The sequence below is a fragment of the Gadus morhua genome, chromosome 16, assembly GCF_902167405.1.
Source record: "Gadus morhua chromosome 16, gadMor3.0, whole genome shotgun sequence".
Taxonomy (NCBI): Eukaryota; Metazoa; Chordata; class Actinopteri; order Gadiformes; family Gadidae; genus Gadus; species Gadus morhua.
In genome coordinates this window covers 3,198,235-3,212,908 of record NC_044063.1, presented here as the reverse complement: position 1 = coordinate 3,212,908, position 14,674 = coordinate 3,198,235, and the positions used below count along the sequence as shown (strand labels likewise).

Sequence of the window (14,674 nt, the reverse complement as noted above, 5' to 3'; positions counted from 1 at the left end):
TTCTTGGCCCCTGCAGGTAAAGTGTTGCATTACCCCTAACAGCAATTACTTTGATTGACGCTGAAACTTCAGCAATTTAGTTACGGACAAAAAACTTTACACATGTTAAGGGAACTTTAAAAACATGTTAAACTCACTGATCTGAGCAGTTTTGGTCGGATCCAGGGTTGAGCATAGTTCAGGGTGTTTCTCCGTCAGATAATCAACCATCAGGCTACTTGCTTTCCCCCCTTTCTCTTTTACCGTATCAATTAGACAATGTGCTTTGTCTTCTCTGGTCGTCTTCCCCTCTACAGTCTTCTTCTCCTCGTCATTCAACACATTTATCTTCCTAAGGTAATGCAGGAGATTGATGAAATCGTTGCATGACAACATGTAGACTAATTTAGAGCGAATCCTTTGAAGTTCTGAAAGACAAATCAAGAGAAAAGGCAAATTAAATAAAGTAAAAGAAAATTCTCAACGTAATAATCTGCATTGATAATTTCTGGGAAAATAATTTATCAATTCTTTAAAATCACAACTCCCCTATGAAACACACACACACACACACACACACACACACACACACACACACACACACACACACACACACACAGTTTATCCGTGATTCTGGGCCCCTACAGGTGAAGTGGTGCATTACGCTAAACAGCAATTACTTTGATTAACACCGAAACTTAAGCAAAATAGTTGTTGAGAAAACTTAACACACATGTTAAGGGAACTTTATAAACATTTTGAACTCACTGATCCGAGCAGAAGTTGGGGTCAGACCCAGGGTTAAGCATAGTTCAGGTTGCCTTGCCGTCAGATAATCAACCATCAGGCTTATTTCTCTCTCCGATTTCCCCAGCACTGTATAAATGAGACAACGTGCTTTGTCTTCTGTGGTCGTCTTCCCCTCTACAGTCTTCTTCTCCTCGTCATTCAACACATTCATCTCCCTAAGGTAACGCAGGAGATTGATGACATCGTGGTCCGACAACGTGTAGACTAATTTAGAGCCAATCCTTCCAAGTTCTGAAATACAAATCAAGAGAAAAGGCAAATTAAACAAATTTAAGTTTCTTCTCAACCAAATTATCTCTGCATTGACAATTTCTGGGATAAAAATTGATAAAGTCTTTAAAATATACACTCAAAATCACAACTCGCCTGTGAAACACACACACACACACACACACACACACACACACACACACACACACACACACACACACACACACACACACAGTTTATATGTGATTCTGGGCCCCTACAGGAGAAGTGGTGCATTACGCTTAACATCAATTACTTTGATTGACACCAACATTTCAGCAAATTAGTTGCTGACAAACTTAACACACATGTTAAGGTAACTTTATGAAAATGTCAAACTCACTGATGAGAGCAGAAGTTGGGGTCAGACCCAGGGTCGGCCATAGTTCAGGGGGCTTCTCAGTCAGATAATCAACCATCACGGTACTTGCTCTCTCCCCTTTCTTCATCACCGTATCAATGAGACAACGTGCTCTGTCTTCACTTGTCATCCACCCCTCTACAGTCTCCTTCTCCTCGTCATTCAACACATTCATCTCCCTAAGGTAACGCAGGAGATTGATGACATCTTGGTCCAATAACAGTACGACTAATTTAGAGCGAATCCTTCCAAGTTCTGAAAGACAAATCAAGAGAAAAACAAAACGTTACAACTTTTCTTAGATTACCATTTGTGGTGGTAGTGTTGGTTCAAGATGCCACAAAAAACGAATTTCCCAACTTTACCTAAGCTTCTGGATTCATCTTAATTCACAGCCTACATTAAAGGTCCCATGACATGCTATTTTATGGATGCTTTCATGTAGGTATTAGTGGGCCACTAACACAGTATTCAAATTAGGGGTGTGACCGGGTACACGTGTAACCGGTTGGTAAATCATAACCGTTTAGGAAAAATCAGTAAACGAAAACCGAAAAAAAATAAAAATTAATAATAATTTTATCAAAAATAACACATAGGCTACTATTTATTTAGCGATTAATAAAGCTACAAATGTTCCACTTGGACAACATTAAGGAGCTAATAAATGCATGCGATAAATGTTAGGTAACTGAACACCGGTCATAAGATAGGCTACGTCATGTAACGTGGCCACTGAGTCACATGTGTAACGTAACAGCCAATCAGCGTTCAACCGTCAAACTCAGTGCAGTGCAGTCCGGGCGGTGAACTGCAGCTTGGAGGAGAAAGTGAATGTTGCCGTTTGCGACTCCCGGAGCTCTATATATAATATAATAGAAGGCTATATAATATAATATTTGTACATATAATATCACAGCCAAAAGCTCTGTGCGCCTCCGGATGGCCGTATCGCGTGGAGCTCTCATAGGGATTGGGCTTCTCGGGGTTTGTTTACTGGCGTTGCTATGTTTCCGGTCTTGTGTGTTTCAACGGTTCCAAATGTTTACAAAGTTACACATGTATGAAACCGGGCTCGGGCTCATAATTACAGTTAATGTGTCGGGCCGGGCTCAGACACGGGCACGGGCACGGGCTCGGGCCGGGTCGGGCTTGATTTTCTCGGCCCGATCTAAACTCTACCCACCATTGGTCGTATAGCGCGACTGCGGTCCACTTGTACACGAAAAAAAAGGGGTTGTGTAACCGTTTACAATGTTTTGTAACCGTTCACACCCAGGGGTGGGTAGTAACGTGTTACAAGTAACGCAAATGAGTAAAAAAGTACTTTTTTCGGATAAAAAGTACTTTTCACATTCCTTTTTTAAGTCTGTAATTTTACTCTTACTCGAGTAAATATTTGATTTGGAATTCTACTCTTTACTCAATTACATTTTCCATCGTGCCTTCATTAAAATTAGTATTTTCATAAACATATTATCTTCGTTGACTGTAATACAAGCGTACACGTTAGCGACGCCCCCTCCCTAGATTGCAATATTGTAGCGATTCCATTGCCGGGGAGACAGCTCACAATTACGTTGGGGCTGAGGACTCGAGCCAGACCATGCTATGCACAGGCTGAATCGCAATTGCGTCAAAACAAATCTGTGTGGAAATTGCAATAAGTGAAAGATACAATTTCACACGTTGAGCACACAGTGGTGTGACTCGTTTATTTAGTCAAAGAGAAAAGCCGGGAATCAAAACGTGCTGCAGGTAAACAAATCCTGCATGGGCTCTGACGTCATGAGACGCCATAATCCTTAAAGGGACAGCGATCCCTGAACCACCAAAACAGTAAATGATATGCAGTAAACGACAGCACAATTGAAAGAACAACACACAACAAAATACTGTAGGTGAATTATGGTACACTCACTACATCTGATTCATTACCACTCTCTTCATCCCACACCACAAACATGACATACAAAATGTCGTGGAACAGAAACAACAACCAGAGCTATTTATAATTAAGCAATAGATCACGACAGGCTGTGCTATGTGCTCATTATACCACTGTTAAGGGGTATCCTTCTCTCTCTCTCTCTCTCTCTCTCTCTCTCTCTCTCTCTCTCTCTCTCTCTCTCTCTCTCTCTCTCTTCCCCCCACCCCCCCCCCCCCCCAGCCAGGTTAGCGTTTAATTGGTAACTGTTCCTACAATGCTTTTGTCAAAGCTGAAGTTAAATTCCATGTTTAGTGTAAATTTGTTTGATGGCCTATGTTTGTTTAATGAACAATACACAATGAAGCAACTTGTGAGGAAATGTTTGAGAGTGCATCTTTCTCACACATACACATGTTAGGTCTTTTTCACTGATCCAAGCACTGCAATACAAAAATGTAAAGTAATTTGTAATTTGAGTAACTTTAAAACAAAGTACTTTTTTACTCTTACTCAAGTAGGTTTTTACAATTGGAAAATTTACTTTTACTCAAGTACATTTGAAGGAAGTAATTGTACTTTTACTTGAGTATAGATTTTCAGTACTCTACCCACCTCTGTTCACACCCCTAGTGGGCACCTTTTAACCGTTTTTTCTTTGAGTTTTGAAATAAAAAAAACTTTGTTTTTCAAATGATGTGTGAAAATCATGCAATTACTATGTTTCAGTCAAATGCAGCCTAATATGAACCACAATCGTCTCCACAAATGATAAAGCACACTTCAATGGCCGCTGAGCGGCTGTGTTGCCTTCATTCTCGAACATGTGTGCATGTTTTTGTGTTAAAGCTTTTAAAATTAGTCTTGGTTTAAATCCTTGAGAGGAAAAAGATTTGTCTGGCTACATAGCATCATTAAAAAGCAATTTTAAATATAGGGCTACTACTATATAATTATAATAAAGACTATAATACTATAAAGCTATTATACGAACTATAAAGTAATACATGTGGAAACACCGGCAATGAGTTTGATATACCCTTAACAAATTAACTGGTTAACATAACCGAGTGTCTGACTGATTGTTAATGTGTTGATAGTGTTGTGGAGGCATGACGCATCTAATTAACATTATTCGTTGGCAGGTTGTATTAATTAGTCTCGGAACATAGGCCTATATAGTGCAAGGGGCCACGCATTAGGCTACGTCAGTGCAAATAATGGCTGGGAGACAGCGTGTGCTAGCGCTCCGTGAGCAAGAGAGAGCGAGAGAGCGAGAGAGAGAGGCCGAGAGGCCGAGGCGTCCCCGGAGTCGCCTTGTTGCAATTAATGCTCGAACAACTTTGACCCCCTCGAGGTTTACAATGACGCGGCAGTCATCCAGCGCTACGTGCTGCCCAGGGAGCTCATCAGACAGCTTCTTGGGACGATCAGCGAAGACCTGAGACGCGCAACCAGGAGGAACTTTGCGCTCACACCGCAAGTACAGCTCTTGGCCACCCTCAGGTTCTACGCCACAGGGAGCTTTCCGCAGGTCGTTGGAGATGGCCAGGGCCTGTCCAAGGCGTCAGTTTGCAGGTCGCTCCAGGCAGTGACGTACAGCCTCCTCTGACTGGTTCCGCAGCACGTCCGTTTCCACACCAGAGACGAGATGACTGCGACCCAAGAAGAACTCTTTCGGTCGTTCCGCATCCCTCAAGTGGCCGGAGCCATGGACGGAACCTTAGTACCAATTCTTACGCCCCATGTGGATGCCCATGTTTTCATATGACCATCAGGGCATCATCCTTGGAGTCGTGGCGAGATGGCCTGGAAGCACACACGACTCCTTCGTTTTCCGCGAGTCCTCCATCAGCCGGCTGGCTGCAGCCTCCAGGAGAGTGGCGGCTCCTCGGAGACAGTGGCTATCCTCTTCGCCCTCACCTTTTCACACCTGTGACTAACCTGGGAGACGTCAATGACGAGGAATACAATGAACCCCACCGTCTGGCCCGGTGCATCGTTGAGCGCACGATCGGGGTGGAAGTTGCGCTTTAGATGCCTCCACAAGTCCAGCGGAGGGCTCCAGTTTTCGCCAGCCAAGTCATGCGCTGTGATATGTGTGACAGCTATGTTGCACAACATTGCAACATAGCTGTCACGAGGCTTTTAGCGTCCTACGAGTACCCTGGAGCACTCATTAGCTACGAGCGTTTTCAAGACGTTCGTTACCAACGATGCTTTCTGGAAACGTGAGAAAACTGTACGATGCTCGTACGACCCACTCTGCGATCCACTTAGGCTAACGATGCTTTTGGGAAACGGAGCCCTGGAGTGCCAAACACAGCATCAATTCACGCAACACACCAGCAATTCACACAACACACCAGTGCCCTATACCACGAAGCTCGCTGAACATACCCAGGCTTTCTTGGGAAAACCTGGCTCGACAGAGCCGCAACTCGCAATCAGAGTTAAATGGTACCACGAAGCTCACTTTAGATTCAATTAGTTGAACCAGGTTTTTCGCTTTAGGTTCAGTGCGCGTTCACGTGAAAGGGGCGTTTTTTGCGTCATTTTTCTCACCTTTACGATAGATCAAGCAGTGAGTATAAGTGAAAATATTCTGCATATTGTCTGTAAAATAACTATGCCAAATGCAGAATTGTTCGCCATTAATCCAAATAGAATGATGATGATTTAAAAATGCATAAGCAACGTCCATCCTGCCTTATTCTATCATTTAGGGAATTCACTTTAAATACACCCTATTTAAGAAATGTATCGCATGTTTTCGACTGCTGAGAGGTAGCGTAATGGATTGGTATTAGACCCGAACGCCAGCGACCGGGGTTCAATTTTGCCGGTCTATCATCATGCATTTTACCCCCATAGATGTGGTGCCAGCACGGCCTTGAAAACATGGGTTCAAGTTCGAAATAAGCACAAAAATATAATTCCATAAGCTTTAGTGAATAAGTATTCCATATGCATGAGAATTAGGACTTGTTAAGCTTCACATAAATTTGCATCACATGGGAGTCGAACCCCCCGCGCAGAAATCCAAGACTGACGCGCTACCTCCACTCTAGCACACTGTCACGGAGACACAATGCGCAACAGTAATCATTGTCTACATAAGGTCCAAAAGGACGATCAAATAACGAACACCCTCTGATGAGAATCTGTATCTCTCATGAAGAACCCCAATTTCGTTGTTTGCACAATGACAATAAAGTCTGAAATCTGAATATCGTCAGACAATGCCAAGGGATCGGTTCTGTCCCGTAAAACCCTCTGTCTCCGGAGAGACGCCTGTACGAGAAGTGCGCCGGGGTCAAAGGGAACACCCACAAATGGTGACGCCATTGTCAGAGGAGGGGCTAGGAAGCTGCGCACGCCGATTTAATTAGCCGATCTCCGGCTAGACTAAGCCGAAAAACTGCTCCCGACCAGGTTTGGTTGCGAGCATAAGTCACCATGGTGATAAAGCGACGCTAAAAGAGATCGGATTTCGTGGTACAACTAACCCAGGCTTGGAGCTCAACATACCTCGCTAACCCTCTAAGCGAGCTTCGTGGTACAGGGCCCAGCATTTCATCACAACAAACCAGCATTTCATCACAGCACAGCAGCAATTAACACAACACACCAACAATTCACACAACACACCAGGGGCCTGTACTACGAAGCTTGATTAGAGGGTTACCGAGGTATGTTGAGCTAAAAGCCTGGGTTAGCTGTACCATGAAAGTCGATCTCTTTTAGCGTCGCTGTATCACCATGGTGACTTACACTCGCAACCAAACCTGGTCGAGAGCAGCTTTTCAGCTTAGTCAACCCGGAGATTGGAAAAATCTCCGGGTTGATATTCTATGCTGAATAGAAGAGGTGGTGTAGTCCATTTTAATCGACATGTATACACTTATTCCGAACGGATTGGGGTTTAACTTAGAGCAGCTGCAGTAGTTCGCAATTGGTCCACTGAGCTCCGTTGGTACTTTTATGCACACCGAACTTGACCGCTGTCAAGGAAAGTGGATTTATTGCCTGATTCAAGTCTTTGTTCGTAGGTAGTCCGGTAAGCCTGTCCGGTTGCTAAGCGACGGGACATGGGTGTTTATTAATGATGTGTTTGCGTATCGTAGTGTCCGTGCGCGTCCGAGATAACTGTAAATGAGTAGGCTACTACTAGTACTTTTGCAACCCCTTTTTGCAGGCTGAACGTTAAAATACTTCTTAACTTAGAGACCACACTCTCCCACCAGTCTTGGCTGCGGATTCGCATTCAAATTCCTCTCGTTTGCGGCGGAGGTGGGGGTAAATATAAAGATTGGACGTAGCTGTGCTGTCCTCCTTCTTAATTGAAGGAGCAGGCAGAGAAAAGCTCTCTCCTGCTGTGCTTTCATTAAAATCAAATTCACAATGCCAAATAGTGATAAGACGTCCATTATGTCGCCGCCGGTCCAGAGATGTCTCAGGTGTGCGCGAGAGACATAACCAGTGTAGGGCGTAACGCGTTACCAAAGTAACGCGTTACCGTAATATATTACATTTAGTCAGTAACGGAGTAATATAACGCGTTACTAACTATATTTCGGTAATATTATTACAGTTACTGAGTCCGGTAACGCGTTACAGTCATGGACATAATAAAGGATGGACCACGGACTGGAAAGTGGCCGCCCATTCATTCATATACAAACTGCTCAGTGGCGCAGGGTAACATACAGGAGCGATTTGCTTCCGCGTTATGGGGCCAAGACACGTGGCCTAGTCCGTGACATACCGGATGCAGAAATATAGAACGCATGCGTGCCCACCCCCCCACTCCGGTCCAACAACAATATAAAATGATACCGTAATGCACCTGTTCTTTGTCTTTGGATCTTTTGAATAAATGGATCAATACATGATGAATCACAATGATCGCAAGCAGAGGACCGTGAGAGTTATTGAGCAGCAGATGAACCAGTCCAAAAATCTGACACGTTAACGGAGCACTGAACTAGGCCCTCTCGGATGCCATTTGTTTCACTACGACTCCTTTCAGCTGCACACCCCTCTTCCCCAGCGAGATAAGGGCTAATAAAACGCTTGAGGTGGCGTTTTGAGGACATGGCATGAAGGTCATTATTAGCCTTTGATTGATATCCAGACATTTTTTGCGGAGACACATTCCTGTTCCCCACTTGTATTGGAGTGAACAGAGATATCTACTTCTGGGTCCCATGATTTGAGGGACCCGTCCACAGCCCGCTTAAACAGCTGCAATACCAGGCTTGGCCGCTGAGCACTGGTGGATTGCGGAAGTATGCAGTGTTCCTGGGGGCTTGGTTACAATCCGAGCCACACAAACTCCAGCCCTTGTTTAGCTGTATATTTTGTCTATTAAGACTTTGTTGTTTGGTCCTAACCAAAACATTAATAGGCTCTAAGCATAAGTTCCTTGTAAAGTCTCTGTGGGACTGAAATGTTGAATGTGTTTCATTATTTATGCTGTTCTCATGCTCTTTTTTATTACTGCTATTTACTGCTATTTCAGGAAAGGATATATGCTCAGGTTCTAAAATACTTAATTACAAAACATGCCCTGTCTGGTGGCTGTTAGACGTCATTCTTGAAGTGCACTTTTATTTTATTATTGAAATAGTATAAACTATTAACATGTTTGATTTCATGGAAATGCAACTTTTTTTGTTAAATGTTTGTGTGGCTGCACTTTGTAACTAAGGAGCTAATAAATGAGGCATAGAAAGACAGTTTGTGTCATGTCGTGTAAAGGTTTTGGTTGTTTAATTATTCTATATCATAACATTATTGTAATTCAGCTATTCATGGTACACACTACATGCAGATGCAATATAGACCTCATTAGACTTTAATGTTTGCCCCCCCCCGCCTTGTCCTGAATGTTTATTTTGGTGAAAGTAATAAGTAACTTATTACTTATTACTCTACACAGAAGGTAATATTGTAAAGAAACTTATTTCTTTCAAATGCAAGTAACTAGTAATATGAAATATATTACATTTTGGAAGTAACTTGCCCAATACTGGACATAACGGACACTTTTGTTACTGCCATGTATACAGTAGTAGGGGATCAAACTTTAGGAACAGATCTATTCCGCATAGAAATCTACGCGGATCAGATGTGCCATGTAAACGCGGCTAGAGTTGCGCAGTGTGTCTGTGTTTCAAGTTCGAAGGTGGCCCCGCACGTTCAACGTACATTAACCTACACTGTAAAAAATAAAAAGTTGAGCAAACTCAAAATTGCAAGGAAACTTACTGCAATCAATTTTTGAGTTCTGAGCCCATCGAAAACGTGATTTTCTTCTTTAGACAAACTTGAAAGTTAGAGTTATACCAACTAAGATTTTTATATTTTACAAACTCCAAAAAATAAGTCAGGGGTGTTAACTTAATATTTCAAATTAAGGTTAATATTATTAAAAAAAAAAAACATTGCAAAGAAGGCAAAACGAGTTTTAAATTCACTTTATTAAAATTTATAAACTTCCATTTTAAATTTCTGAATGCCAGACAGCAATAGAACAAGCAACATGTAGCTAGTTCAGCAGCAGAGAATCGCTGTCTAAATGCAGCAAACCAAAGAGCAGAACAAGTTTGACATTATGGTCAAACTTGTTCTGCACCAGACGGGAGCCCAGGTTAAACGGTGACGCAACTCTCGTGCCTCATACACCGCACGATCCCGAGAGCTGCCTTTATTGAACACACATCCGCAACACACAGCGCACCGCACACCCAACCAACGGACATGCAAGTCTCGGTAACGGTGGCGGCAACACTACGCACAATAAACAACGCACAAACAATAAAGACCCCAAACCCGTTAACCCAACTTAACCTAACAGAAACAAATTGACAAAAGGTAATAAACCCCTTTTTCCCATCCGGCATCACGAATACCCAGACTCCCCGGGGGGTAGTGCTGAAATGCGCATGTGCACCGTAGTTGGCCCAGCCTCAGACAGAGTCTGACTTAAACCCGTGTGTCTTGCTAACAAAGAGACTACAGTGAGCCCAACTCTTGACCCAAAACTCAACATTGTTGGTTGGACTAAATTGCATTGCACAGTTGTACATGAATACTTAATGTTTTATATTCATTTTACTCAGAAATCATAATGAGACCAACAATTTTGAGTTTTCTTTTTTACAGTGTATAGTCAAGTGCCGTGTTGCCCATTATCCCTTATATGACCGCTATGTCAGTGACACAATTAGGTCTAGGCATTTTTTATTCTACAAATTCATATTATAGCTGTGAGAATTGTTAAGAAAAATCACCTCCATAGTCGGAAAACCAAATCATAGGCTAGATTCACCTGAAATTATTCAAATGGATGCTTACAACTTACCACATAAATAATATTTTTATATTTATTTTTGACCCCCACATATATGGGGGTAAAAGGGATGATGATACATAACATTTTTTAGACAATATGCAGAATCTTCACTTACGAATTAACACGGTCGGCTATTTTTTGCCAGCACGCCCCCTTATCCATATTATGGGCAACCGTGTTCCCCTTGGCTGTGATTTGAACTTTGAATTCCTCGTAGGAGTTCATAATAATACACTGCTCGCCTTGGATGAAATACACCGCTCTCGCGCGATTTATTTTGCATAAGGGTGAGTCAAATGACGCGAGAAACGCCCCTTTTATGTGAAACGCCCCCGCATTGAACCTAAAGCGGAAAACCTGGTTCAACTAATTGAATCTAAAGTGAGCGTCGTGGTACCATTTAACTCTGATTGCGAGTTGTGGCTCTGTCGAGCCAGGTTTTCCCAAGAAAAGCTGGGTATGTTCAGCGAGGTTCGTGGTATACCCCCCAGCAATTTGCGCACCACAACAGCAATTCATCACAACGAAAAGATTAGGTACTTATTGGTCCACTGACCCTCCTCCTGATTGGTTGCAAGAAACTGCTGTTGCCGACGTTGTATTAAGCATTGTAAATGACAGACGGCGCAACCAATCAGGAGGAGGATAAGTTGACCAATGTGTACCTACCCTTTCCGGTGTGATGAATTGCTGGTGTGATGCATGATTTGCTGGTGTGTTGTTTGAAATGCTGGCACTTGAAGGCCACCGTAGTATTCACATGGTTACACATCCTCTCATCTCATGCCAGGATATGGATCTGGTCATGCATGGCTTGTGGTGATGAGTTGTGCTGTGTGAAAGAGCATCAACATGTGATCCGTTGAATGTTTGAGGGTGTCTTCACAAGTTTGTGCTTTGATTATGGTTTTCGGAACTGGATGATTGAAAATTGACAAAATAAAGTTCTCCTCTCCACCTCTGCTGTCCTCTTCTCATCTCCTATTCTCATTTCTTCTCACTTCCTATTCTCCTCATCTCCTGTCCTTCTCTCCTCTCCTCTTCTCTTATATTCTCCTCCTCATGTCTTGTCACCACTCGTCTCGGTTGCATTGTGGGAAATGGGGATGCAACATTTGTGAAATTTGGGCCAATGCCAATGTTTAAAATAACAATGTACTACATTTGACCAATAACTTAAGTGTACTGGAATAGCATATTGTTAATTCACATCTGCAACTGCTTTCTATTATTAACATGGAGGACCAATGTGAGGGACACATTATGAAGGTGATTGTTACCCATGAGCCCACCACACCATGAAGGTGATTGTTACCCATGAGCCCACCACACCATGAAGGTGATTGTTACCCATGAGCCCACCACATCCTGAAGGTGATTGTTACCCATGAGCCCACCACACCATGAAGGTGATTGTTACCTATGAGCCCACAAGTGAGGAGGAACAAGTGTCCATTGTGAGCGAGGGCAACGAAGTCCTGACCAGGTGTGGGAACCGCAGCCGGGCTTGTATGCTTTTGATGGGGTTGATTTATGCCCTCAACCTGGAGTATCCCAAGAGGAACGCATTTGAGGCATTCCAGAAACTTTTTCCGGAGCTCGATGGGGCAAAGCTGCCCAAAATCAAGCTACTGGACACACGCCCACGCCCACGCACACGCACACACACAGAGTCACTCACTCACTCACTCACTTTTTTTTGAGCAAACAGGTTTAAATGTTCTGTTATAAAATGACCTGGCTGCAGAAAACACACACACTCACACACAAACAAACATTTACAACTGCAAAGTGACCAGTTGAACACAGACACACTCACTCACTCTCACACACAGGCACAAACTCACACACAAACAAAGCAGAAGCACTGAGTTGTATTATGCATGCTATTTATTTTTTAGCAAACCGGTTTAAATGTACTGTTATGTATGGTTGTTCAGAAACCAGTTTGAAATGACCTGGCTGCAGAAACACACACACACATTCACAGCTGCCAAGTCACCAAGGTGCACACACACATAATCACACCCGCCAGCCCACACACCCACCCCCCCCCCCCCCCCCCCCCCCCACACACACACACACACACAAAGCACTGAGTTATATGAAATAAAAAATTAGCAAACAAAACCCTTTATTATTGTTTGAATGTATTGTGAATGTTTTGTGATCCTCTTGCATATTCTTCAAGAAACTTTTGATCATTTGGTTGATGAAAAAAGTTGAATTCATCAACACTTTCTGCTGTGTCTGAAAATAACTTCAAGTAAATCGAACCTTCCCTGAATAGGTAATAGTTAATTAGTCATATTAGCTAATTATTACTGATATTATTAAGTAGATTAATGCCTAACAGTCTTAAATTATTCTTATTGAATTATTTGGAGTAATTTGTATTGAAAAATCGTGGGCAAACTTTATCTAATTTCTTTTAGTATTTCATAGCTGTTGAATGGAGGTAGTCTTTACTCAAAATATGGAAATGTACCCAACCATAGTATATGCAAATTGTTACCTGAGAGGAATTGGGTAAATTCTGTAGGTTGTTATTTACAGTGTGTCTTGGCCAGGACACCGAAAGAGATGTTTAATCCCAACGATGATTATTATTTGCAACTAACCAATACCAGTTGACATTTTAAAATGTCAATGCACTTTTCAGCCCTGAATAACAGTAAAAGCTTTTTAATCATTGATTTGCATGCATAGTATACTACACTTTCCATTGAACAATTACCCCTGTTACCATAATTTGATTAATTTTATGATGTAATCAAATCCTCACACACTATATCCAGACAACATATCCTGACATTTGTAACCTGAAAATCTCCTGAATAATGCTACCCCTGAGGTAGTATTTTCTCTGTAGGAAATGTAAATTACCGTATGTGAATGAGGAGTAGAACGTCTGTATTTCTCACACCACTTCAGTGTTGATGACGCTTCTGCAAGTCATTGAGTGGCCCGCTAAATGATAATCAGTCTGTTGCCTTTTGTTGGCTGAATGGTTAAAAGATATTTAAATGTTGCCACTGCTTTTATGATATACATACAGTACACAGACCTACTTCATGGCAATCCACCAACCATTGCTATTTGTCCTATGGGTGTTATTCTGATATTGAGGCAAATCATGTTCACTGTCCCATAGTAGGCTACTACTGCTCACAACTAAGCTAATGTGGAAAATAAATGATATATGTATTTGGTAGGCCTATACACCTTTAAGAGGAAATATGAAAAGACATTGAATGAGTCTTGTGGGACTAACTATAATTTTTTTATGAATTAGCCTGAAGCGTTTGTGAACAAAGCAAATTGTGAACAAAGCTTAGTGTGTGTGTGTGTGTGTGTGTGTGTGTGTGTGTGTGTGTGTGTGTGTGTGTGTGTGTGTGTGTGTGTGTGTGTGTGTGTGTGTGTGTGTGTGTGTGTGTGTGTGTGTGTGTGTGTGTGTGTGAGAGAGAGAGACGTCAACCTCATAGGGCACAGAGACAAACGCTCTTCAAATTAGCCTACACAGATTTGTTTGAGGAGTGAATTTGCTCCTAATCGATTGGTTAAGCTGATAGCCTGCTGCTGTGGAATTGCGGACAGGTGTCATCAAAATTGGCCCGTGGATAAGCAACGCCTTTAGGTTGGGAACGGTGAGGTTCCTCTAGTCAGTCCAAGTATTGTTCATTATGGTAAGTTCAGCTCAACGGGAGCATTAGTGGCAGGCAGACAAACGGCAAACTGACAAATTAGACGTATATTTTTGTACGGAATCTCCGTGCTTCTGAAATGCGCGAACATCTCCACCCAGCGCTCGACCGCTGGTTTTAAAATGTCCATCAGCATTCGACTGTGCGATCATCCCTATTGCCTATGGGCAATAGGGATCACATGACCCCTCACACATTGTTGAAATCATATGCTGGATGCTTTAATGTTTTTATGTGTTTTTTAGTTAATGCTCGGGCTATAAGAAGACCACGTTGGCTATTTA

The 14,674-nt window shown here is 42.5% G+C and overlaps 3 protein-coding genes across 4 annotated transcripts in view; all 3 read right to left on the bottom strand.

Annotated features, from left to right (window-relative positions):
• The window catches only part of LOC115560655 (uncharacterized), a 553,265-nt gene that overhangs the window by 43,950 nt on the left and 494,641 nt on the right, over positions 1 to 14,674 (bottom strand). The window lies entirely within an intron of this gene.
• LOC115560657 (uncharacterized) overlaps positions 1 to 14,674 on the bottom strand; it is a 360,390-nt gene that overhangs the window by 64,539 nt on the left and 281,177 nt on the right. The gene's annotated exons all lie outside the window — the stretch shown is intronic.
• LOC115560669 (uncharacterized) overlaps positions 1 to 14,674 on the bottom strand; it is a 33,524-nt gene that overhangs the window by 18,557 nt on the left and 293 nt on the right. The window contains exons 2-4 of the mRNA XM_030380129.1: positions 1,382 to 1,654; positions 748 to 1,020; positions 138 to 407 (exon numbers count right to left, since the gene is read on the bottom strand). Coding sequence (XP_030235989.1) covers positions 138 to 407; positions 748 to 1,020; positions 1,382 to 1,654 — 816 coding nt within the window. The remainder of the gene's footprint in view (positions 1 to 137; positions 408 to 747; positions 1,021 to 1,381; positions 1,655 to 14,674) is intronic.